The sequence below is a fragment of the Salvia miltiorrhiza genome, chromosome 2 (assembly GCF_028751815.1).
Source record: "Salvia miltiorrhiza cultivar Shanhuang (shh) chromosome 2, IMPLAD_Smil_shh, whole genome shotgun sequence".
Taxonomy (NCBI): Eukaryota; Viridiplantae; Streptophyta; class Magnoliopsida; order Lamiales; family Lamiaceae; genus Salvia; species Salvia miltiorrhiza.
In genome coordinates, this window is record NC_080388.1 from 24,987,021 (window position 1) to 25,012,424 (window position 25,404).

Sequence of the window (25,404 nt, forward strand, 5' to 3'; positions counted from 1 at the left end):
CCGCTGGTAATCAGAAAAGTCTTTTTCCCCCTGCTCTGCCAGCGAGTTCGAGTCCTCTGAAATTGATTCCTCTGACGATCGATTCCTCTGACGATCGATTCCTCTGACGATCGATTCCTCTGAGTTTGAGTCCTCTGATGTCGATCCCTCTGACGATCGATTCCTCTGACGATCGATTCCTCTGACGATCGATTCCTCTGACGATCGATTCCTCTGAGTTTGAGTCCTCTGATGTCGAATCCTCTGACGATTGAGTCCTCTGAAGTTGAGTCCTCTGGAGTTTGGAGTCCTCTGGAGTTTGAGTCCTCTGACGTTTGAGTCCTCTGGCGACAGAGAGTTCGCCATTCCTCTGGCATTTCATCGCTGCTCTGCCAGAGAGTTCATGACTTCGCTGCCCGGGCAAGTTGATTCCTCTGCCCTGGCGAGCATTTTCTCCGCTGTTTCGCCGAACTGCTCCGCTCCGCCCGGCTGAGTTTTTCCACCTTGACCACCGAGCATTTCTCTGCTCTGGTCTTCGAGTCAAGCTTATGTTGGCTTGTTTGTGATATGTTCTTATGTGAAGTTGTATGCTTATGTGATTGCGCATGCCTATGTGCTTGATTGCTATGAGTATGGTCCAAGTGAGAGTTAAATCGAGAGTAAGACGTGGGAATCCTTAGAAGTCGAGTATGCCTAGAGATTTAGTTTTACTGGGTAATTAGACGTTGAGCGAGAAGTCATTAATTGATATGAGTTGGATGTTGGTATGAGTTCTAACTGAGATTTGTTTTATCACATGAACTTTCGTGATGATGTTAATGACTCATGAAGATCCGAGCGAAACGAAGAAGTAAGTCACCTGTTCCTATCCGAGCTTAAGCGAAGGACTCCAGGTGGGCAATATTTTGAGTATATGTTTATCATATGAGCTTCCTGAAATAAAATGATGATATTTGCGAGTTTATCAAATCTCGACTTAAATGATGTTTAAGAACTGTTTGACTTGCCAAATTTTAATGTTGAGCTTGTATGTTACCCTCTACTGATGAGACGAATTCGGATCCTGCCGCAAGCGGGGTTGTGTACACAGAGGTGACTGTGAGCCGTCTTCGGGTCGGCCAGTCACGGTACTTGAGAGGGAGGCCTACTTCTCAGTACCGATAAAATGATAAGTTGTAGATGTGGTACATGCATGATGAATACTTTGATAGCGCTATCGTTTCTTTATGATGTTATGATTATGAAAACTGCATGCACGGATTCATTTATGCTAACTTATTTCCGTGTATTGCTGATGTTATGGCAAGTTTCAATCATATAGCTCTAAGAGCACCTTTGATGTTTTTCTTCGGCGTTTGCCTACTGAGTATTATTACTCACGCCCTGCATATATTTCTAAATGTGCAGGCTAAGCTCCGGAGCGAGATTGGACTTGTGCTGGTGGGGACTATTTCGTTGATGAAGTTTCCTTGCTGTTTTCCTTGATGTTAGAGTCTTAAGGACGATGTACCTTGATTTCCTTTTGATGATGATGAAACCTTAGTGAGATGATACACTAATCCTTTCAAATCAAGCAATATACTCGCAATTATATGTCTTCATACATATAATTGATACGCCTTTTGCTGCGGCACTCTTGATATTATACTTCCTTATGAAAAATAAGATGTACCTACTTTGTTTTTCTTCTTGAAATTCCTGATAGTCAAGAAGTTATATCATCGTTGATATTTATACCCTTGAGTCGATTTATAATGTCTTGCCTTAGCATGTTTTGATGTAAGCTTCCGCGCCGATGTTCAGTTCAGTTGTGATGTCCTTTATTTATGTATTTTAGTCGTATCGATACTCGTACCCCACTATTACTAGTGTTTGGGAATCGGGCTGCGACATTTTCTCATGATAATTTTACAATAAAAGAGAACGCACCTTAAGAGAAAAGAAAAAAAGAAAAAAAAAAAGCCAACATGAAGAATTCACAGATTGAAAGGTCAGGTTTATAAATTTGAAAAAGGGAAATATAGCATTGAAGGCGGAAAAAAAGTAAGAAATTGTGAAGAAACAAGTTAAAATATTGTTACACAGCTCTACTTCTGGAATTTTTGTTTAACCCAAACCTCTATTACTTTCTTTATCCATCCATTCATTCATTCATTCCGCAGAATAACACAAAAGTAATACTAATTTGTAACCTTGAACCTTTTTATCGGTTTGCTTCTTCCTCTCCTTCTTCAAACATTTGATTAAAACCCTTCTTCAATTCATCGCTGCCGGATTTGTGCACAATTACCATTTTATATACGAAATGAAGCGAGGCTATCAAGAATCTTCATCATCGAGTTCTTATGTACCCCCTCAGTCCAAAGTAAAGTATAATCCTGAAGGTATTTCAGGAAGATAGTTTTGTGTTCGAGTAATTCGGCGGATTTCCTGATTTAGGTTTATTTGCGTTTGGGATTCTGACTGATAGTTGATTGGGTTTTCATAAAATTGTACAAAAGTTTACAACTTTTCGTTGGGTTTTAGTGTTGGGTGTTGAAGTTTGAGAATCAATGGAGAAAAAAGCCGTTTCTTTTGTATGCTAATTGTTTTAATTTTCATTTTATGTGGGATCAGATTATTGATTTCTCCTTAAATTGGGTGCTTTTTGGTTTTGTTAGGTGATGTACAATTTCTAGAGGATGAGAATACTAAGATATTTGCAAGGAAAGTGGCTGATCATTACAGTGCAAGGACGAATCAGACGCTCGAAGAACGAGAAGCAAGCCCTATAATTCACCTGAAGAAACTCAATAATTGGGTACTTCTTGAAATTTATATAAGCATTTTATATCTTGCCTGCCAAATACTCCACAAGTTAACATGTTCTTTAAAAGTTTAAGTGAAATAGTTAGTAAGAAAATTTCTGTAGTTGTGTCTCATTGCCTTTTTTATTCAACAGATAAAGAGTGTGTTGATTCAGCTATATGCAAAAAAAGGAGATGCAGTTCTTGATTTGGCTTGTGGGAAGGTAGTATATGAGCTATAAATTTTTGCACTGGGTGTTATTATATGAGCTTATGTCTGTCAATCTCAGCTTTTCCTTGTCTTTATGTGTACCAGGGTGGTGACCTCATCAAATGGGACAAAGCAAAGATTGGTTATTATGTCGGTATTGATATAGCTGATGGATCGGTAAATAGTCAATCCTGTAAATTGCCTATTCATTGTCAGTTGTCATTATTCTTGCAATGCTGAACTCTGTTTGTCTTCAATTCTTTGTTGATGCTAAGGCGATGTAGTTAATCTTCTCTAAATCTTCTGCTGCTGCTACTCACTCTCTATTGAATGTGTAAATTCTCTGGAACAATTGAGTATTATCGAAGGGGTACTGAAATAAATTAACCACTTTGTCTATTTTTCTCATACTAAGTGCTCCATTTGTGCCCCCTTCCCTAAAAATGCGCAGGAATCTTTGGTTGTTTGTTAGTCGATTTTAACATAAGAATCTTTGGTTGTTTTGAATACAACAGAAAGTGTCATTTTGTTGATACATGTAATTTGTTCCACTATTACTAATAATTAACTAATGTCAACATTATCGTATGGCTTATCGAGAAAAATATTTTTTTCCCCATGTAAATGTATATAGATATGCGAATATAATTAAACCCTGTCTTGTTATGGTTACTCATAAAAGGCCCTACTAAGTGCAATGTATTTGAGTAAGTTTCAAGTCTTTTCTTGAAGGAGTTGTCTCCGTTATATATTTCACTTAATTCCATCAGCTCAACAGGAAATGCAATAATTCTTCCTTCAGATTTCCGAAGTGTATCCTTTTATACATGTCAATTTGCAGCATTAAAGAATTAGCAAATTAGTAAGTGAATGGATCTGTTTCTAATTGGCATCTGTATAACCAAATAGGCCTACATATTTCATGTTTTCTTTGAATAATTTTCTACTGTTACTAACTACAACAATTGGCGCATAACAATACTTCCAATATTGCATGATTGGACAAAATCTTTTTATTTTCATGTATGGCATCTCTCCTAAAAATATTAAGTCAAGATGGAATTTCATCTCAAATTGATATAAATGATGCCTGCTTCATACCAGATAGAGGACTGCCGCACGCGATATAATGGTGATGCAGATCATCACCAGCGTCGCAAAAAATTCTCCTTTCCTGCCAGACTCATATGCGGAGATTGCTTCGAGGTAAATACCAATTATAGCTAGTTTATGAATTTGCTTTTGTTAGAAGCATAGGTTTCTTGTCTAGTTACCCCATCTCTTATAATCACTAGATTCTTTATGCATATGGCTATACATAAAAAAATCTCATACGTTCATCAAAAAAAAAAAAATCTCGTACGCTGTATAGCGGCTGATGTACCATGTGGATAGTTGAAGTTACTGACATGTTATTATGTTGTATGGTCATATGTGGCCGCAATTCATTTGCATTTTTTCAGGCCCAGCTAGATAAGGTTTTGGCGGAAGATGCTCCATTTGATATATGTAGCTGCCAGGTAGGTGACTCATATATTTTCATTTCTTTTAACTAAACATCTTTGTTCTTTTTTATTAAACAATTTAGTTTCAGACAGTTTCCCACCCAATCACATCACATCACATCCTTTCCTTTCAGTCTGCCAATAAGTTAAAACCTTTCACACTGAAATATGTGTTCAATTTTACGTTTGAAACGTTACCAAACTAGATAATGCAAGAGAAGTCTGTTGAATACTTTCACTAATGTGTCTATTGAATTGTTTACACTTATTTCACTGATAAATGAAGGCTTTATACTTGCCAACTTCAATTTATTGGCTGGAAGCAGTCTTATCTGTAAGAAAGAAGCTATGTGTAAAAATCTGTCATGTTCATATGTTTTGGGGGGGGGGGGGGGTTCTGAAATGCAGCCTATGCCTATGAAAATTATGCAACTAATGATTGAATATTACTCAAATTATTCATGTTTTGCAAGTTAAGTTAATCTGTCGAAACTGGACCAATGCAGTTTGCCATGCATTACTCATGGTCTACAGAGGCGCGTGCCAGGCGGGCCTTAGCCAATGTATCAGCTTTACTTCGGCCAGGAGGCATCTTCATTGGAACAATGCCAGATGCCAATGTCATCGTAAAAAAACTTAGAGAAGGTTTTTTCCATGCTGTTAACATTGATGCTGAAAAGATGAAAGTTAAAGGGCTTGTTTATTTTCATTTCCATTCTTCAGTTTCCAATTCTCTAATATGCAAAACACGTTTGTTTGACTCATTTTATATTTCTACTTATTCCAATTATGGCATCTATCATCATGTAGTGGACCCACCACTTAAATATCATTCTTCATATTAACCACATATCTTTTCATACCAACTGCAAATTCAGAGTGGAAACATAATCACACAAACATATTTTCATTTTCCAAAGTTGGAACTCTAATATATAATCATTCATCATACCAAAATCATCACTTTCTTACAAAAATCAACACATTTCAAAAGCTGTATTGAGGAGACTAAAAATATTGCAATTGGAAATAAAAACCAAACATCCCAAAAAGCATTCTATAGGAAATTTATATATCAATGTTCAGGGTCTTTCTTTGTTTTCTTGTTATGAAGTATTGATAGCATTGAATGAGTGACAAGCTGGAGGTAAGAATTATTCATTGTAGAGCGGTAATATGAATGGGACATGAGTTGTAGTTTTTTGAAATTTAGCTTTCTGGACCTACATCGTTGTAGAAAATGTAGCATGACTTCATTGTTTTTTTTGGTTGGGCTATAAAATTGCCTATTTCCTGATTGACTTTAATGTTCAAAGTAAATGTGATTATTGGCATGAAGTCGCAACAACTTTCTGTCTTTGCGGGCTGCTTCCTTATTTATCTTCTGCTGTGATATATTTTGAAAAGATAATGTCATCTACAATTATGCAAATACTTCTCTGTACATCCACACTCCCACCTCAGTCACATGTGTGTGCGTACATACTTATGCATTCTTTGTTGATCAGTTATGGATGCATTTTATTCCACATTCTCAGTGATGATCTCATGCATTTGGTTCATTTGAGTTCTGGCAATGATGCATCTTTTTGATAGACATGGCCATCATTTCCCTTACTTTTTTTATTTGATTGATAACTAGTGACTAGAACAGAACTAGGTGGCAAAGAGAGATACATTAAAGTGTAGCCTTTCTCGAGATATGCAGCATTTGATATATCCTGTTAATTGCACATTTTAACATGTAAACATAATGTAGTTTGTGAAGATACTTTGTTTCCTTTAGCCGTTTTAAGTCATTCCCGTATTGATGCAGCCGAGGGGCTACAATTCGGCAATAGTGTTTACTGGATACGTTTCGATAAAGAATTTGACGACAAGGTACATTTCTATACTCCCACCAAATTATGTGTGGAAATCTTTTACACTTATGCTGGACACCGCTTGCAATATATCCTTTTTCTTCCATTTTTGGTGTTTTACAGAAATTTAAGTCTTCAAGTCCCTTTGGCATCAAGTACAAGTTCCATCTAGAGGTATGTAATTTCGTCCCTTTTGATATATTTTTTTTTCATTTCTCTTAATAATTGGAAAGGCAAAGTAGTCTCCTTGATCCTCACTGGTTTCTGTGACTTTACTTGCTGGAATCTTTTTATCAGATTGTTTTTTCTAGCTTCTTAATACATCTCTGATTGATAATTTTTATCAATTTTCCTGCAGGATGCTGTTGATTGTCCTGAGTGGATCGTTCCTTTTCATATTTTTAAAGCACTGGCAGAAGAGGTACTAATTTTCTTCTTAAGCTATCTGCTTCATATTGTGCGGCACTGAACTTTTCTCTGTTTTTGGATCGAACTTGTACAATTATCAAGTACCGTGTGGTGATCCTAATTTAGGCCCGTGAGAAGATTTACAGCTGTACCATTTTGCGATTCTCATATTTGTTATACCAGAACAGTTTTGATGATTGGTTATAATGTTTAAAGCATGAAACACTGCTTGTTACTGCTAATTAGATAAACAAAAGACTATGCTGAGGGTACAACTTGAAAATAGAATGCAAGCCTTCGATGAATTCATGATCAGCTTAATCACAAGAATGTTTTGATGCCATCCCAATATGCAGTATGGTTTGGAGTTGGTCTTTGTTAAAAATTCACATGTGTTTGTGGACGAGTACATGAAGAAGCCTGAATTTGTTGAGCTCATGAGAAGACTTGGTGCTTTAGGTGATGGCAAAGATGACAATAGTAAGTTTTAGCTTATAATCTTACTATTATTGACTTTCATACAAAATTTATCTTGTTCTTTTGCTTATGTCTTGAATAATTCCCAGGTACGTTATCACCGGACGAGTGGGAGGTGGCTTACTTATATTCGGCTTTTGTGTTGAGAAAGGTATAAAACCATGTTCAATTATGTTGATTCTCCCGTCGTTGCAATTTCAAAATGGTATGGATATATTTTGGTGCAGCGAGGGAAACCAGATCAAGCCCCGGTGAGTAGTAGACGAGACAAGGGTAAGATGAACCTTTCAAAAGAGGATATCATCTTCATCAACGACCAACCTTAATCCACTTCTAATGATGCACAAGAGGCATGCCAAAATTCCCCATACGATGTTGCTGCTGTTTTGCACTCAAATTCTATTCTATGCAGCTTTACTTATTAGACCATAAAGGGGTGACTGATTTTTCATGGAACTAGTCACCGTGTAACCATTTCTTATATATAATCAAATTACAGTAAATAAGATGGACTATCCACCACCTACTTTTTTAGCTTCAGCTGTTAACTGTGTATTTTTTTGTCGTAAATTTATCATGTAAAAATAAGAAATAACAAAAATTCTCTCATTTTCTTCGTGATATTTGCGGTGAAAGGAAATGCACCCTTACTAGATAAATTTAAGTTGTGCTTTATACACTTTGAAACTCTTATATTTTCTAAACCAAATGTGTAAGAATTGTGACCGGTGGAGGAAATTTGAAACGAATAAAATCATACATGTGGAATACGAACATTACGCAATTGCATGGTCTGTGTACTTAATGAAAAATAAGAGAAAATATATGTTTTCACAATTTTTCCATCATTTTCATATATTTATTATGATAATAACTTCTTCTTTTTTTCTTGTAAGGTCCATTTACTTTGATAAAAAAAAAAAAAAGAAGAGAAAAACTATGTTCATAAATTTTTATTATTTTCACGTGTTCATTTATTATGGTAAGAATTTTATTTTTGAATAGAATGAAATATTTTCTCGAACAACTCATTTTCACGTATTTTATTTTTAATATTAAATAATATTATATTTTCTCGAACAGCTCCTTCTCAATCATTTTATCTTCTATGTTGAATAAATATTACCTTCGAATAATAAACAATTAGAAAATATTCTCGTATTTTTTTATTCATTATTTTTTCAATGAAATTTATTAAAAATAAACTTTTTACAACCAAAGTAAACAAATCCTAATAATTGATAATATTCACTCATATTACGTAAAGCCTAATACAGTAGTACACACGATTAACTGCAATACATAAAGAAATCAATGATGGTTTTCCAAAAATAGAAAAGAAGGAATTATGAAATAAGCACTTCATAAATATAAAGAGTAATTATCCCTGGTGCACCAGTATATAGACAATTGTGCAAAAGGCAGTTGTAAAAAGGACTCTGGAGCCAAAGAGAAGTAGCAAGTACATCTATCAAGCTAGAACATCTATATTCATCATCTGGATATCGATCAAACTCCCTCAAACCAAGATTTTTGAATGACGTTGTCTCTTCGACTAATTTATGCAGGCGATTGTAAGCTCGTTCGCTTCAGCAAGATCACAAGTATGGCCATTACAGCCAATCCCATGAATGATGCTTGCATGACAGCATCTGCAGTTACTCTTGCCGTCCTATCGGAGTTCACACTGCCACCCTTCGCTCCGAATAGATTCTGCATGTAACCGGACAAGTTGCTCACCATATCAGCCACACTACTCTTCATCTTCTGAATAATATCGACAAATCCGCCCACAAACTCATATTCTGAATGCTTAGATGACCCGGTGGGGCTTTTGGGATCATAGTCTGCATCTGATCCCATCGAAGAGTTCTGATCAGCACCATCATAATCTGCAACTGGCTCTGTCCAGTCTCGATGAGGGTCACCTTCAAAGAAAATTATAAGCATGATGGCCACACTTCATCTGCAGTTTGTTAGCAAATGGAGTGGCTGGAAGAGATAAGACTTCTTACGTGGTGTGTGTGACTGCAGAAACTGCTGAAGATCTTCATTTTGCAATACCGCATTCCAAACATTTTGATCACAGGCAATAGAAGCAACAACATTCTATCAAATGCATCAATATATCACTATCACATACTGGTGGTCATTAATTAGCATTGAAAAGCTGATTAGCTATATCATTAAAAACCCGAACCCCATAAGAAAAACAGGATATCTGAAATGGTCAAATGCATGGAACTTGACCTGAGGCTTAAAAGCATAGAAGTTCCACATACTAGACAAGAAATCTAGATATGAGATACCGCTTCAATTGATAAGCCGAGTGTTTTGACGGAGAAAGAAAAAATGCATGAAAATACAAACCTTGGCCATTGAGCTTTCATTTAAGAACTTAAAGGCCGTGATTGCAGGGGCTGGAACAGAAGGGGAAACAGCAAGCTGAGTAGTGATGCATGCTTTGGTCTCTGAATCATCATTTTCAACCGAATTTGGAGCCGACAGATAAGTCCTGCAGAAACGAAAATTGGAAACTGATAAGAAATTCAATAACAAAATGCACCAAAAACACAAAGTATCCAGAGTCCACAAAATAAAATATGGCCATAAAATCACAAACAGTTGCCGATGAAATACACTGTAGTGCTAGCCGAAACGACGCTGTAGCTGAAGTATGGCTGCCTTGTCAACATCCCATGGCCAAGAAAAACAACATATAGATCAAGTAACCCCTCCTAATCAATATTTTCTGCTTAACCAAATTAAGACAACAATCTGTGAAAATTTAATAACCACGAATCGTTACTAACATAATTCTAGCAACTGAAAACAAAGTAATGACAATAAATCAAAGAAAAGCCTCAACAAATCAGGCCTGCATCAAAATCCCCATCATTACCAAAATAATATCTAAAATTACTCAGACAAGATGGAGAGTAATATAAGGGAAAGGATCCTCTACTGTGCACAGCATGGTGCTGTGCACAAAAACAAGGCAAAATAAATACAACTTAAAAAAAATACCAAAAAGAAAAAATACTACTATACCAAAAACACCAGGAAAAAAAGAGTTAATTTTATCCAAACAACTAATTGTGTAAGTAGATTATATTGATGATGTCATTCCATTCGGAAGGCATGCAGCGATACATTAATGCGTGATCGCGATGCCGTCAACAGACCAAATCAAGCACGTACAACAAGAAAATTGTATGAAAACTAGAATTCAAACAAATGAAAATGAATAATCAAATTACTTTTCAAGTGCGGCTGAGAGTTCAGAAGTGGCCTCCTTGGCTTCCTGAAGTGTCGGCACGCCGCCGAAGACAACTCTCGGCATCCGCTCACCCGCCGCCTCCTCCGCGTCAGGGAACACCCATTCTTCCAATTCCAAACACGGCCTCTGCAAGGTGGCCTCCGAATTATTGGTCACCAGCTTCATTTCCTCTAACGCCGCTGTCACCGGATGGGCTGAGGCGGCCTTCCGGGTGGCAGAATAGTGCTCCGCCGTAATACTGAGGATCCCGCCGCTAGCGGCGGTGAACCCCGCCATCTTCGCCGCAGCTCTCATCGCCCCGCCTCCCATGGTTTGAATTGATTGAAAGCAGTGAATTTTGAATTATGGGGAAATTGGAAACCTAAATTGAGATCACGATTCCTTAAGAGAGGGGTAAACTCTGGGGTGTGAGACGATAAATAAGGCGATAAATGATTTGGAAAATGGAAAATGAAGCGCAGAAGATTTACACGTGTAACATTCATTCCAAATTGTATTTTAGATAGAATTTCTATTTTAGAAACAATTATCGATCCTTTTTCTTCGCGGTATAAATTAAGAAGAAAGTGTAAATTGATTAAAAGTATTAAAAAAATTAAGAAGAAAGTGTAAATTGATTAAAAGTATTAGGATTTATATTTAGGATCGATTTTTGACGTGTCTTGACGGCTGGATAACAAAAAATCGATGCTAAAATTGAGTACACAGTAAAATTATGCATCTAAATTGAACACAGAGTAAAGTTACACATTTAAATTGAATTCTTTTTAAGTTACAAATTTGACGTGTCATTTGGAAGACATGCCATTGCCACGTGGTTCTAAAATTTCTATCGAAAAATAAATGAGTGATAAAATTGAATACGGAGTAAAGTAGTTAGCCATATAAATTGAAATTTTTTTAGTTCGTGCTAAATTTAGAATTCGACTAAAGTTTATAATATTATATACATTTAACCCTTTATTTATTACTACGAGCATCAACAACGCGGGGTGCGAAGGTCGGATCGAACCCGGCCTATCGCACCCGCCAGCGTTGCTGCACTCGGGTGCAATGGGGGTGGGGCGATGGAACGCACTAGCAGCGAACGGGAGCGAAGGAGGTGGCGTGTTTACACGCGCCCCTTTTCAAACCAAAAAAAAAAAGGAAAATTGGAAAAAAAATTACAATTTAAATAAATCAGCAGTAGCCGTTTTTTTTACCGTTTTTTTCTATCCATTGCCTTTTGTTTTTGTTTTTGTTTTTGTTTTTTAATTCTTAGCACCTATATATATATATATCAACAAATAACAAAAACATTCATCATTCTCCTCATTTTCTTCTTCATCTTCTACTTACATTATTTCAACAAATAGCAATGGAAGGCGATTGGAGCAACTATTGGCGTGAACACCCTCAAGCATGAGTGATGGTCAAATCGTGGAGCAAGTAGAGGCAATGTGGCTAGCCGAGTACCGTGTTCCGTTCCGGTATCCGCATGCATGGAAGATCTTGCGCGAGTCCAAGAAATTTGCAAGTCTCGGCGAGGATGTCCACTCCGATGTCCATTCGGACAAACGATCAAAGGGCTCAGACGGTCTTCCCACAACGACTTCTAGCAACGCGAGTATCTCCACCGGCCCCAAGGGCAAAAGGCGGCCAAGAGAGACAAACGGAAAGGCAAGAAAAAGGCCGAAGAGACGTCGGAGGATAACCAAAAAGCTCTCGGGTACATGGCGAATATGGTGACTGCAATGGAAACGTTCTCCCAAGTTCAACGTGACCTCGCCGATAGCATGTTGATGAGCCGGGACACCTCTCAAATGAATCCGGACGAATTGGCATTTCACATGTGCAAGGTGGCGGAGATCAAGCAACGAAACAACATCCGCTAGATTTTTAGGATTTTTTATTTTATGTTTGTTTTAATTTAAGTAATTTAGGATTTTAATTTCTTGTATTGCAACTTTAATTCAATCAATGTAGGATTTGAATTTGAATTCAATGAAATTTTAATTTATCAATTATTGTAAATTTAAAATGGAAACTAGAATAAAACTATATCAAAAATAAAATAAAATCCATTGCACCCAAGTGAGTGCAATACCATTGCTGGAGTGGGTGCAAGGGTTGTTGATGCTCTACTAACTTCTACTAAAATAAATAAATAATTTTTTAATAAATTTATTATTTTGCCCCCTCAATTAAATTTTCAATATATGATAACCTATCATTATACCCCCTAAATCTAAAGAAGAACATATAGGAATTCATCCAAAAATTAGAAGGGAAAAATAATATGAACCGTCAGAGTTGAATAATACTCCCTCCGTCCACAATTTAATGCCCTGTTTGGCTTTAAAAAACTGTCCACAAATTAATGCCCTGTTTTGCTTTTTGTACCCTTTTACTCTCCTACTTTTTCTATATTTACTACCCTTTGTCACTAATGGACCCACCTTCAAACACCTTTTTCACTTTTATATTCTATATTTACTACACTTTATCACTTTATCACTTTAGTCAACTACTTTATCACTTTAGTCAACTACCCTTATATTTCATCCACATCACCTTTTTCAGCTTTCTTAGTCTCCGTGCCAGGACCCAAGTAGGGCATTAATTTGTGGACGGAGGGAGTATTAAACCAAATAATTGATGGAGACTTGTTTTCCGGTGAAATTGACCGACGTAATATGCCGCATCGACGATCGGTTGTTCCTGCGAGATAGTGCATCTACAATTTGCTTATTTTTTGTTTTTTAAGGGTTTCTATTTATTTATTTTTTTGACCTTTTGTTGTTATCCTCACATTCAGAAATTGGTTTCTAATTAGTGCATATCCCATTCGAATCTCTATAGTTCTCATTAGTGTGTAACCCGTCGAATTTCGACGGGAAATTTTGTACATTATTTTTCATTATAGCATATGAAATGGTATTTATATAAATTATTTTTAAATTTTAATTTTATTTGACTAAAATAAACTGTTGGTACAGTTCAAGCTATAATAATCTCAACAATTTTGATCAGTTATATGTTACTCCCTCCGTCCCACGAGTCTTGACACGTTTTCCTTTTTGGGCCATCCCACAAATCTTGACACGTTTCCTTTTTTGGCAATAATTATTACCTTCTCTCTCTTACTTTATCACCTTTATTATATTCTCTCTCCTACTTTATCACTTTTATTACCAAAAATTAGAAGGGAAAAATAATATGAACCGTCAGAGTTGAATAATATTAAACCAAATAATTGATGGAGACTTGTTTTCCGGTGAAATTGACCGACGTAATATGCCGCATCGACGATCGGTTGTTCCTGCGAGATAGTGCATCTACAATTTGCTTATTTTTTGTTTTTTAAGGGTTTCTATTTATTTATTTTTTTGACCTTTTGTTGTTATCCTCACATTCAGAAATTGGTTTCTAATTAGTGCATATCCCATTCGAATCTCTATAGTTCTCATTCCGTTGAATTTGCCAATCTTGAAATCTCCCATCATCATATGAATTTCAAGCAAACCAACAATTTACTGATGTAAGAGCATCACTAACGCTTACACGATAGAGCTTACACGATAGCCCTATCGTGTAAAAGCTCTATCGTGTAAGCGTTGCAGCCTCAGGTTACACGAGGGCTACACGTTCTATCGTGTAGCCCTTTAAACGGTTATATATAGGCGCGTGTTTTACACGCGCCTCTTTAAAAAAAAAAAAAAACGGAAATTCGAATTTTAATTCAAAATTTGACCGTTTGGAATTGTTTTTTTTTTTTTTTTTTTTTTTTTCAATTTTTCTTCTCTTTTTATAACTACATCTTCCTCCTTCATCTTCCTCACTTTCACTCTACAATTCTCCTTCTTCTTTCAATTTCTTTCATTCTTGTTCCTCTTTCAAGCGCTTTCATCTGATTTCTTCCGACAATGGCGGAATCCGACCACGGTTCTTCGTCTGATTCATCCGACGGTGTAGCTAATGCGATCATGGAGGAGATAGAGTTGCATAATCAAGTGCTTGCTCACATCTATGGCCAGCCGGCTCCGGAGGCGGGACGTGTGAAACGTCCCCGATCTTACGTCCACCGTGATAGAGAGGAAGCCCACCTACGTCTTATGCAAGACTACTTCCACGACAATCCGACGTACGGACCTACATTTTTCCGGCGGCGTTTTCGAATGCAAAAGGAGCTTTTCTTGCGCATCGTGGAGGCTGTTCAAGGTGTAGATACTTTCTTCCACATGACCACTGATGCAATAGGTCGGGACTCTCTTTCCCCGTTGCAGAAATGCACGTCGGCTATCCGCCAATTAGCCACCGGGCTCTCTGCGGATACTTTTGATGAGTATCTCAGAGTCGCCGACTCCACCGGGCGTGTATGCCTCAAGAAGTTCTGCAAGGCGGTCATCCGGGCTTTTGGAGCCCATTATCTACGCCGTCCAACGCCGGAGGACATCACACGTCTTACCCAGATGCACGAGGTACGACACGGATTTCCCGGGATGCTCGGGAGTCTTGATTGTATGCATTGGGGGTGGAAGAATTGCCCAAAGGCGTGGCACGGCGCCTACACACGCGGGGATCAGGGAGAGCCCACCTTGATATTGGAGGCCGTTGCATCCCACGATCTGTGGATTTGGCATGCCTTTTTTGGTGTCGCTGGTTCGAACAACGACATCAACGTTCTCAACCAGTCGCCTCTCTTCGCCGACGTGTTGGATGGAACTGCCCCGCCTGTGCTCTTTCAGGCGAATCAGCGCTACTACCAGATGGGCTACTACTTGTGCGACGGCATATATCCAGAGTGGCGTTGCTTCGTCAAGAGTCCACCGATGGCGACAAATCAGAAGGAGGCGAGGTTCAAGAAGATGCAAGAATCGGCACGGAAGGATGTTGAACGTGCCTTTGGAGTCCTTCAAGCACGGTGGGGAATAATTCGCAGTCCCGCGCGGAATTGGTACGTTGCGCACCTCCGGGACATCATGCTGTGTTGCATCATTCTCCACAACATGATTGTGGAGCACGAAGGTGAAGGAGCAACCAATTGGAGAGATGACGACGCGGGACATGGGGCGTCTAGCAGTGACTCGACGGAGAGTGGTCGAGCAACCCCCGTTTCATTCGAGGAATATGTCCAAAGAGATGCTCTTCTCCGAGATAGGCAGTTGCACGCCGCGCTCCAATATGATTTGATGGAGCATGTTTGGGCACGTTTCGGACCTCTAGGGCCGGAATAGTTATTTGTAGTATTTGTTTTTATTTTATAAATAAATATGTAATTTTTAGGAATTTAAAATTTAATGCAATTTAAATTTGAAGTAAATTGTGTAATTTAAATTTATGAAATTAAACTTAAATGAAAAATGAAAAAATCAAAACTAATTCTATCATGTAAGCTATCATGTAACCCCACTGCAGCATCTTTACACTATGTGGTCCCCCCATTATCATGTAAGCTATCATGTAAGCTATCATGTAACCCCATTGCGGATGCTCTAACACACACACATATATATAGAGACTAATTAAATTGAAACAAATGGTGACTCTAAATCTGCCGAAAATCCCACAAATTCAACAACAGAATTGGGCTTGAGATTTCTTTTTTTTTTTTTTCTTTTTTTTTTTTTTTTTTTTTTGATCGGGCAAAGTCATGTTAGATGTTAGTAGTTAGTACCCCCATCCACTCCAAGAACCACCTTATCTCTCCATTCACCAAAATCCACTTTATATCTCCAATCTCCAATTCGCTCCCAAGAGGAATCGAACCCGGGTCAGTCTGCAATTCATTTTCAAACCTGATTGTCGTTGCCAAATAATATTGAGGTGGTTTTGGGTACAACCGAGTTGACCCGTACTCAGATCTTGATTCGCATTCTGACTCAAATCGTATAAATGATACTATTCGGTTATACAAATGACACTACATGTAATTGACACTATTCTGTTATACAAATAACACTGCGTATAAATGACGCTATAACATTGTAAATGACACTATGTATAATTGACATTATTCAAAAATATAAATGACACTTCCTGTAATTGACACTATAAGATTGTGAATGACACTATAATATTTTAAATAACACTATAAGATTGAAAATGACACTATAACATTTTAAAATGTTATAATGTCATTTATATAAGTGAATAGTGTCAATTATAAGCAGTGTATTTGTATAACTGAATAGTGTCATTTACACAATTTAAATAAGAATGCGGGTCAGAATCTGGGTACGGGTCACTTCGAATGTACGGTACACTCGAGTGTATAGGAGATTTTGTGAACAATATTTTATGGCCATTTTTTATATGGATATTTCAATTTTGTATTCGGATTATTCAACAATTCAAGTAATTTTTCTTAATTTCATTCTCTTTATTTATTTTTCCTGCAAACTCTATTTTTTACGTGTTCCTCCTTCAAATTTAGGGGCTATGATAATTATAAGTTCTTACATAATGAATTTTTAATTTAAGAGTTTTATTTCTACGTATTATTCCTTCAAATTTAGTGGCTATTATGATTATAAGTTCTTACATATTGAAATTTTAATATAAGAGTTATAGGGGTAAAATAAAATTTTATTAAATATTAGTTTAAGTAATAATTAGAATTAGAATTCTGAATAGATCACTCAAAATGAGAGTAATGTATATAATTTAGTATCTTAGTTTGCGTGCAGGTTCGTAATGATTGAGATATTTTTTAAAATTTTGGAAATATTTGAAAATGATATGCCCAGGCTAACATATTAGAGGGGATTTGTGGTTCACCGATGATAATAATCTCAATATCATTTTACTTTTGGAAATTAAGTGTCACACTCTACTGACTACAACGACGCGGACAGACTGTGGAAATGATCAGATTTTGCGCCTTTTATTAGGTTGGGTCTATCTCAAACCCACCACAGAATTCATTAAACTAAATAAGCCCATATCTAATGCAGCCCAACCTCAGTTAATTTCAATACTCTTGCCCTAATTCTTTTTTTTTTCTTTTTTCTTTTTAAATGTTGTAGAAGAAATATCTTTGTTTGGGTTGGATGGATCAAATTCAACTCTAGTGCATCTATTGACCAAGATAGTTCTATCGGACTTGGAGGTGTTCCAGACTTTAAGGGCGTTGTTATCAAGATCTTTTTAGCAAACAAACCATTTTGTTTTGCATTGATATATATTAATTGAAATGCACAAGGTTTGGCTTGTGTGAGAGGAATGAAATCTGCACATGAGAAAGGCTACCCGACAATAATCCTTTGCTTGAAGATGGCGTCCATTGTTCCTGCGTCCGAGTTTAGCACCAATAGCTCCACCTCCGCCGCCACCGCTTCTGCCACCGTGGGGTCCACTGCCTCAGCCACGATTGGCTCCACCTTCACCATAATCGTGACTTCCACGATTAGATCCTCTCATCTCAACTATTTGGGCAAATGGGAGGTCTAACCTCTACCATGGTCCCGCTGCAAACGTCGAGAGCGTTGGGTCTTGCCGAAATACCCTCTGTTTTCTCAGGCAAGAACTTCAAGTTTTAGCAAGAAAAATTGTTGTTCTACCTCACCACTGTGGGGTTTGCCGGCTTCTTGACGGAGAACAAGTCATCAACCTCGAGTGAAGGGGAAACAAGCTTTGAAGTTCGTTATGGCTACGATAATTAGTGCCGAAACACCGTCCTACCGTACTTGGACGAGTGACAAACATGGTTTTCGTACATCAATTCCATATGATTTGTTGTCATTTCCCTTCATATTTTGCTTGTCAATGCGTGTTTGTACCCTAATGTTGAGTTTTATGAATATTTGATTCCTTGGTGTAGTTTTGGAGTGATTTAAGGAAAAATCAAGGATTAATTAGAGGATTTTGATGATATGAGATTGAAGTACGTCTCGAGAAAAATCCGTGAGCACAAACGGCGACCAAATCCGAGTCCGAACGAGGGAGAACGGAGCAAAACGAGCGGACTGCGCAAGGAGCTTAGGGCCCCGCGGTCACCACCCGCGGCCGCAGGCATGACCGCGGCTTCCTGGGCGTTTTGATACAGATTGCATCCGCGGTCTGGGCCGCGGCCGCGGGCCTCTCCAAAAGCTCCCCCACGGTCCTACGCCGCGGTCACGGCCGTGACCGCGGGAGAAACACGGAATTGATACTATTGGTGGGGCCCAGACGCGATTTCAGCCCCCAAATACTCATTTTCCCCCCTCTTTTCATATCATCCATGATTTATGCCTAATTGTTCATATTTTGGGGGGTTTGATTGTGCTATATTTGAGTTAAATATTCTGGAAATTGGTGTGTTTATGAGTTTGTTAATGTTTTGTTGGAGATTTTGATTTAATAGGAGGAAAAATGTTTAGTTCGAGTTTTTGGATCAGAAAGTGCTATTTTTGGGCTTAAAGTGGTGACAGACCTGACGGCGCATACTCTGCTGCCTAAGCCAGAGCTGAATTCCCAAGCCAGAGCTGAATTCCAGACTCGACAGAGCTAAAGTTCCAGATCTGAACATTCCAGAGCTCGCTAATTCTCCAGAGCTGACCAAGCTCGACAAAGCTGAAATGCCATAGCCAGAGCTGACTTCCATAGTCAGAGCTCACCATCTCCAGAGCAGAGCTAGAACTCGACAGAGCTGAAGCTCAGTCACCAGAGCGGACTTTGAAGGAATATTAAACTGAATTAATGCTCCGATTGCCCGATGATCGTTTCTTGGAATATTATTAATTTATCATACAACGATTAATCCTAACATGCTCCTATGAATTTAACAACTGCACGTTGGAGTTAGAGAATACCTGAAGAATTCCTAAGAATTCGTCAATCTGTTGCTGAACAGGTCAGCCAATTTGACGCCTTCGTTTGAAGCCTCAAACGTCCTCAAATCGTATTTCGCCCAGAAATACGACTTCTTCGTTTTCGAGAGAGCTTTCCGTGGCCATCTGATTCGTCTGAATCGGAGTTCTGTGGAGGAAGTTATGGCCGTTTTACGGAGACTGCCAGAACTTGGTTTCCTGCGAAAATCTGACTCCAGCTCTGATCTTCTCGACTGTATCCCGCTCAATCCCCAACGTTGGATGGACAACGATCTATGGAGATTCCCAAGACAGAAGAGCCTCACACGTTTCTGCGCCTCCTCTCTGCTCTCAAAACCCTAATTTTGATCAGTGTATTTTCCTGAGAGCTGACAGCTGTATTTAATAGAGAATTAAATACGTATGGGGCGCTCCTTTTCTTGTGAGGGACGATTTCTGCCCTACTTGGGCTAGGAGACATTGGGCCAGCCCAGGGACCAGATACAAGGAATAAAGATGGGCCTCAAATAAATTAATTTATCTATGGTCAGCCCAGACCATAATTAATTTATAAATATCAGTTCATTCCACTAGAGAACCGATACTGACTTACCCCTTTATTGCCGGTGATGAGTCGGGGGCTTGTATTTAGACTTATTAAATCTCCGTATTTAAAATATCCGACATCCATTAATTAATTAGAGCTCTGACAGCTTAAATTAATTAATCTCTTTATAAATCCTTAAGCAGTACCACTCAAACTTTATTATTACGCCTGAACTTAATCAACCTGCAGGGTTTAGCGTAATAAACCTTATTGAGCTCCTTAAGGGGATGTCATTATCCTATACCGGATACGGGTACTAATACAGATAATCAAATATCATATATTAACCGCTATCACCCAAGATACAGAGTACTCGAGTTAGCATTTAACTCTCGCCCATAGTAAGTCAAAGTGATATACGAATTAACATATATATCTGAATACTTATTAGTATTAAGATTTATGAGTCACCGAGATCTTGATTCTTCACTTAAGTCAGATAGAAGAATACATCTCAACTGTTGGTCCTATCAATACGTAATGACGTACCAGTATAGACAAGTAGCCAAGACAAACTACTTCCATCTATACTGCAGCCTAAACCAATAACTTGTCCTAGAGTTATTTCGGCTGTGATCATATTATATCTCTTAAGGTTATTCCAATTATATGGTCTTCTGTGATCTACAACACACCATATAATCTACTTATATAGAGATAAAGAACATACATATGCAATCATGAACACAATCAGATAGGAGATTAGATAGTGAACTTAGGAAACATTGTATACAAGCATAAAACGTTCTTGCTTTCAGTATACAAATCCAACAATCTCCCACTTATACTAAAGCAAACTTTTAGTATACAATGCGTCTATTTACCAATCACCTAACACTTCTCCCACTTATACTTAAAGTTTCCTAAGTGGGTGGCATCAATCTGGCATCAATCGCATTCCCATCTTTCAATGACCATTTGCGATAAGCCTTTTGTGAAAGATCAGTAGGTTTCTCCAATATGTGAGAATTTATTCTTTGAGCACAAAAACCTCGATTTACGAATAATCGTATAACTTGGTACTTACTCTCCATGTGTTTAACCCCTTGTGGTTCTTGAATTCCTTAGAGTTCGCAACTGCACTTGAGGTATCACGAAGGTGATGCTCCCACGCAAACTAGGAATTACCCTTAGATCCTGGAGGTAGTGGTCAAACCAAAAGGTTTTACCTCCCAAGAAAAAACACATAGCTCGAGGTAATTATTCTTTGTTCCGGTCAGCCTGGAAATCCGAAATCGTATAATCCAAAAAGGAACTAAACTGTCTAACTGGTAAACTATCCTTATTCTCTAGTCAGAGACTTGAAAATATAATTTACCACAGTTCAGTGTCCTTAACTAGGACTATACAGATATCTTACAACCATGCTAACTGCATAGCAAATATAAGATCTCGTACATAGCAAACCATACATGAAGCTATCTACTGCGGAAACGTAGAATACTGCCTTCATTTCCTCAACCTCAATAGGTATCTTAAGACATAGTCTTTAGATAAAGGAACGCCATATCTAAAAGGTAGCAATCCTTTCTTGGCGGTATTCATACTACAACGAGTATTCTCAGTATCAATGTAAGACACTCGAGATAAGCCCAACATCTTTTTCTAGTGATCCCTTATAACCTTGATCACAAGGATGTATACTGTACCTCCTTAGTCTTTCATATGAGACTGTTCGGATAACCATTACTTTATGTCTTAACAATAGCTCCATATTGTCGCCAATTAGGAGGATATTGTTTACATAAAATGCAAGATAAACCACATCACCGATGACACGAGAGCGATTGACACGAGATGTTTCTCTCCCTCCCTCACGTAACCTCGATGGTTTAAGTGAGCTGCTATGGGTAAAATGATCCGAAAGTTCTGAGCATGGCACTGGCGAAAATATCATCATAACCTATACCTTCACACTGGGCATAACCTTTCGCCACCAGTCTAGCTTTAAAAGCTACGACCTTGCTCATTCGGACTTATCATTCTCTTGTATACTCACTTGCAACCTATGGCTTTACGGCATTCTGGTAGCAAGATTTTCTTAGCATACAACCATATTCTTAATGGATTGCTCCATTGAGGCGTGCCAGAAACCTACATTCTCGTCTTCCACTAATTCCAAGTAGATATCTGGGTCGATTCTCTTATATTCACTACCAGGGACTGAATCCAAAGATTCTCCCAAGAACATAAATCGATCGGGTTGTCCCACAACCCTCCCACTACAATGGATCTGTGGTGGCACATGTGTGTCAACAGTGCGTGCAGTGTCTTGTGGTACAAAACTCTTGCACACTTGGCTTGGGTGATGGAATCGCCTGTCTAATGTCTTCAATTTCTTGAAGTACACTATCTGACTTGGATTAGTGATTACTTCCATAGTCCACTTCTAAGAATCGTGTGTCATTGCTAATAACCACCTTCTGATTCTTTAGGACTAATTGCAAAGATACATAACTCATCATCGAACACATTTTTCCAAGAGTGACCTATTTCTTCTCTCCACCACACCATCTTATATAGGGATTGCATGGTGTAGTAAACTGGGTTGGAATCCCAAACACTGACAATGAATCAGAAGAGATCATTCCTAACACATTATTGGCCCTTTATCCCCTTTGCCATGAATGACCTGGTCTCCATCTTTTCCTCTATACAGGATTCGCAGGTTCCAAATGGTACAGCCTGGATTGAATCCAATGTACTTATTTAGACACCTTTGGATCCTGTTAAGATAGATGTGACCTATTTCTAGGGTATCAATATATGTGTAAGATCCTCATGAGAGATTAGCCTTAACTTTTCTCTTTCTTTTGTTCGATGATGTAAATGCAATATAAAGGTATTTTGTAGACAAGTTATAGTATGAAGAGAGATGTTCAAAATACCAGAATAGACAACTTCGTCATTTCTTATGATAGAAACACCACTATCAAAAATGACATAAGATCCATCTATTCAAAATTTGGAACATGATAAGGAACTCTCAAAACTAAACTTTGTCTTTAGAACTTAAAGACAAGTCTCCAATTGCAACAACTGCGACTCTAGTCACGTTGCCTACGAAGACAATCATCTCATCACTTCTCAGCTTCTTTGTCAGCTTAAAAGCCGTGCAAGGTGTAACAATCATTATCAGTTTCTCTCGTTATCCACTACTCACAACTGAGTAGAAAACGAGCTGACATGTCTCAGTTACTATAGCAAGTGAAGTACCTTAACCCTTTGCCTTGAGTATTGAAATAAAAAATCTCCAATACTCAATCTTATCACACCACTACTCCCACTATTTCCCTTGTCTTTCTTGCCCCTTGGACCCTTCTTTTTCCCGTCATTCGACGAAGAAGATGGCTCACCTTTGGCAATAACAAGTGCTTGCACATCTCTTTCCCACAACTTCCTTAGCCGTAACTAGAGCATTCAACAACTCAAAAAGAGTATTATCTTTCTTGCTCATAACAGCGTTGAGGCGGAAGTTCTTAATTAAAAGACTTGGGAAGAGAGTTCAGGATAATATCGACTTTTGCCTCACCGTCGATACTTCCACAGAGCAAGTCAAATCCGTCAAAATTTGCATGACATGCTCGTGCACTGAGCTGTGCTCACTCATAAAAATAACGAGATTACTCTCATCAAATTTAAATGAGCAGCTCAGTCCAACTCTCCGAACACTTTCTTGAGATTCAGCATGATGCTAATAGCATCGTCCATGCCCTGATGTTGAAGCTACAAGGTTTGTGTCATTATACTCATAATATAGCATATAGCCACATTATTCGTCTTATGCCACCTTTTATGTAATTCATTTTTCTCATCAGTTGACTCATTGTTCGGACCATAAGAACGTGGAGTAGTAAGCAACACAAAAAATGTGTTAGTTTGTGATAAAGATAGAAATCCAAAACTGCGTTTCCATTTTATATATGTGGACCGGTTAAAAGACTTTGTGCAAGAATAAAGAAACAGGAGACATAGACATATCTGAAAGTAACGAACATAAAGCACATAATTCGTAACAATAATATTGTAACCTTTTGATAAAACAATATTAGTGAAACCTCCAACGGCTCAAAGAATTCCATATGTAAGCCACGTGGGGTGGACAGTTACACACGAACTCCTCAACCAGACTATTCACCTAGTCATTTAATTTCCATGTCAACTTAACCTTTTGACAAAAGAAATTAATAGTTGGCACCTTGACTAGACCATATCATCATCAAGAAGGGACTCCGTGGGGGAGTTGTACATTGTACTTGATATGATATCTAAGCAATAACCACATTTTAACCTTGAAAATTAAATTCTCGAAATTAACATACTCACGCGGACCATGTCGCTTTCAATTTAATTTTCTTGGTTATCTTATTTAATACCATTCTCCAAAGTACTTATGAAAATTACACAAGTAAGCCACGTGGGGTGGACCGTTACTGCATAACTCCCACTACTTTAATGGTTTAAATATTTTTTATAGAAACCTCTTCTGACAAACTTATGAGAAACAGATATGAAGTAAGCCACGTGGGGTGGACCGTTACTCATATTGCTAAACACTTTGTCTAGAGACCGCATGTGGAGGTCTACATAATTTTAAGAATAAAACTAACTAGAAATAACCACAATTTAACTTTGAAATTAAATTCTCGAATTTTGACATACTCACTCGGACCATGCCGCATTCAATTTAATTTCTTAGTTATCTTATTTAAATCCATCATCTAAAGTACTCGTGAAAAATTATACGAGTAAGCCACGTGGGGTGGACCGTTACTGCATAACTCCCACTACTTTAATGGATTTAAATATTTTTATAGAAACCTCATCTGACAAACTTATGAAAGAACAAACATGAAGTAAGCCACGTGGGGTGGACCGTTACTCATATTGCTAATCACTTTGTCTAGAGACCGCTTGTGGAAATCTAAATAATTTTAATCATCCATAAAATTATTAAGCTTAGTCTTTTTTTCTTTCAAAAGGTTTGATCATGCTCAACACATAATCCTAAACATGCTCATCTAGAACGCAACATGTAAAACATGCTCGCAGAATTCTAAAACATGCTTAAGAAAACGATAAACCTACTAGCATGCTCGTCTAAGCGCAATTAATAAACAAATATTAACAAGCAAAGACGTGCAAAGCAGGTAAAAAGAGCATAAGGGATTAACAACACGGCATGCAAAGAACAATAATAAAAGAATTAAAATTCTTCGTGACCCATTCGTGGAATTCCATTTCTAATCTATTACAATAAAACAATAGAAAAGAAATTAAAAATGGGCAAAAACAGCCCAAAAACGCCTAAAAGGGCTGAAAAAAAAATAGACCAGCCCTTGCTTGGGCCCAAAACACGCGGCCCAGCCGCCCAGGCCCGTCCAGCAACGGCCCAGATCCGCAAGGAGCAGCCCAGGACCCGTCGACCCGCGCCCTGCCCGTCTGACCCGCCATTCGACCCGCAGCGGATTTAGGGTTTGCGAGAAAAGGCGCCGCCTAGGGATTCGCCGCTTAGGGCGGC

The 25,404-nt window shown here is 38.1% G+C and overlaps 3 protein-coding genes across 3 annotated transcripts; 2 read left to right on the plus strand and 1 right to left on the minus strand.

Moving 5' to 3' along the window:
- The first annotated feature begins 1,997 nt into the window (after positions 1-1,997).
- LOC131007817 (mRNA cap guanine-N7 methyltransferase 1) lies at positions 1,998-7,837 on the plus strand. The gene is made up of 13 exons (XM_057934734.1): positions 1,998-2,363; positions 2,640-2,779; positions 2,921-2,989; positions 3,082-3,153; positions 4,081-4,182; positions 4,440-4,496; positions 4,988-5,126; positions 6,298-6,362; positions 6,467-6,517; positions 6,702-6,764; positions 7,108-7,231; positions 7,318-7,379; positions 7,456-7,837. The coding sequence occupies exons 1-13, from the start codon at positions 2,285-2,287 to the stop codon at positions 7,552-7,554; spliced, it is 1,122 nt and encodes a 373-aa protein (XP_057790717.1). The 5' UTR covers positions 1,998-2,284; the 3' UTR covers positions 7,555-7,837.
- Positions 7,838-8,574: 737 nt separating this feature from the next.
- On the minus strand, positions 8,575-11,021 carry LOC131007818 (uncharacterized). The gene is made up of 4 exons (XM_057934735.1): positions 10,489-11,021; positions 9,599-9,743; positions 9,244-9,337; positions 8,575-9,156 (listed from the first exon to the last, which is right to left on the minus strand). Exons 1-4 carry the CDS (start codon positions 10,815-10,817, stop codon positions 8,789-8,791), a joined length of 936 nt encoding a protein of 311 aa, XP_057790718.1. The 5' UTR covers positions 10,818-11,021; the 3' UTR covers positions 8,575-8,788.
- A 3,392-nt stretch (positions 11,022-14,413) lies between these two features.
- Positions 14,414-17,191, plus strand: LOC131008181 (uncharacterized). The gene is made up of 2 exons (XM_057935074.1): positions 14,414-14,863; positions 17,177-17,191. Exons 1-2 carry the CDS (start codon positions 14,414-14,416, stop codon positions 17,189-17,191), a joined length of 465 nt encoding a protein of 154 aa, XP_057791057.1.
- The last annotated feature ends 8,213 nt before the right edge of the window (positions 17,192-25,404 follow it).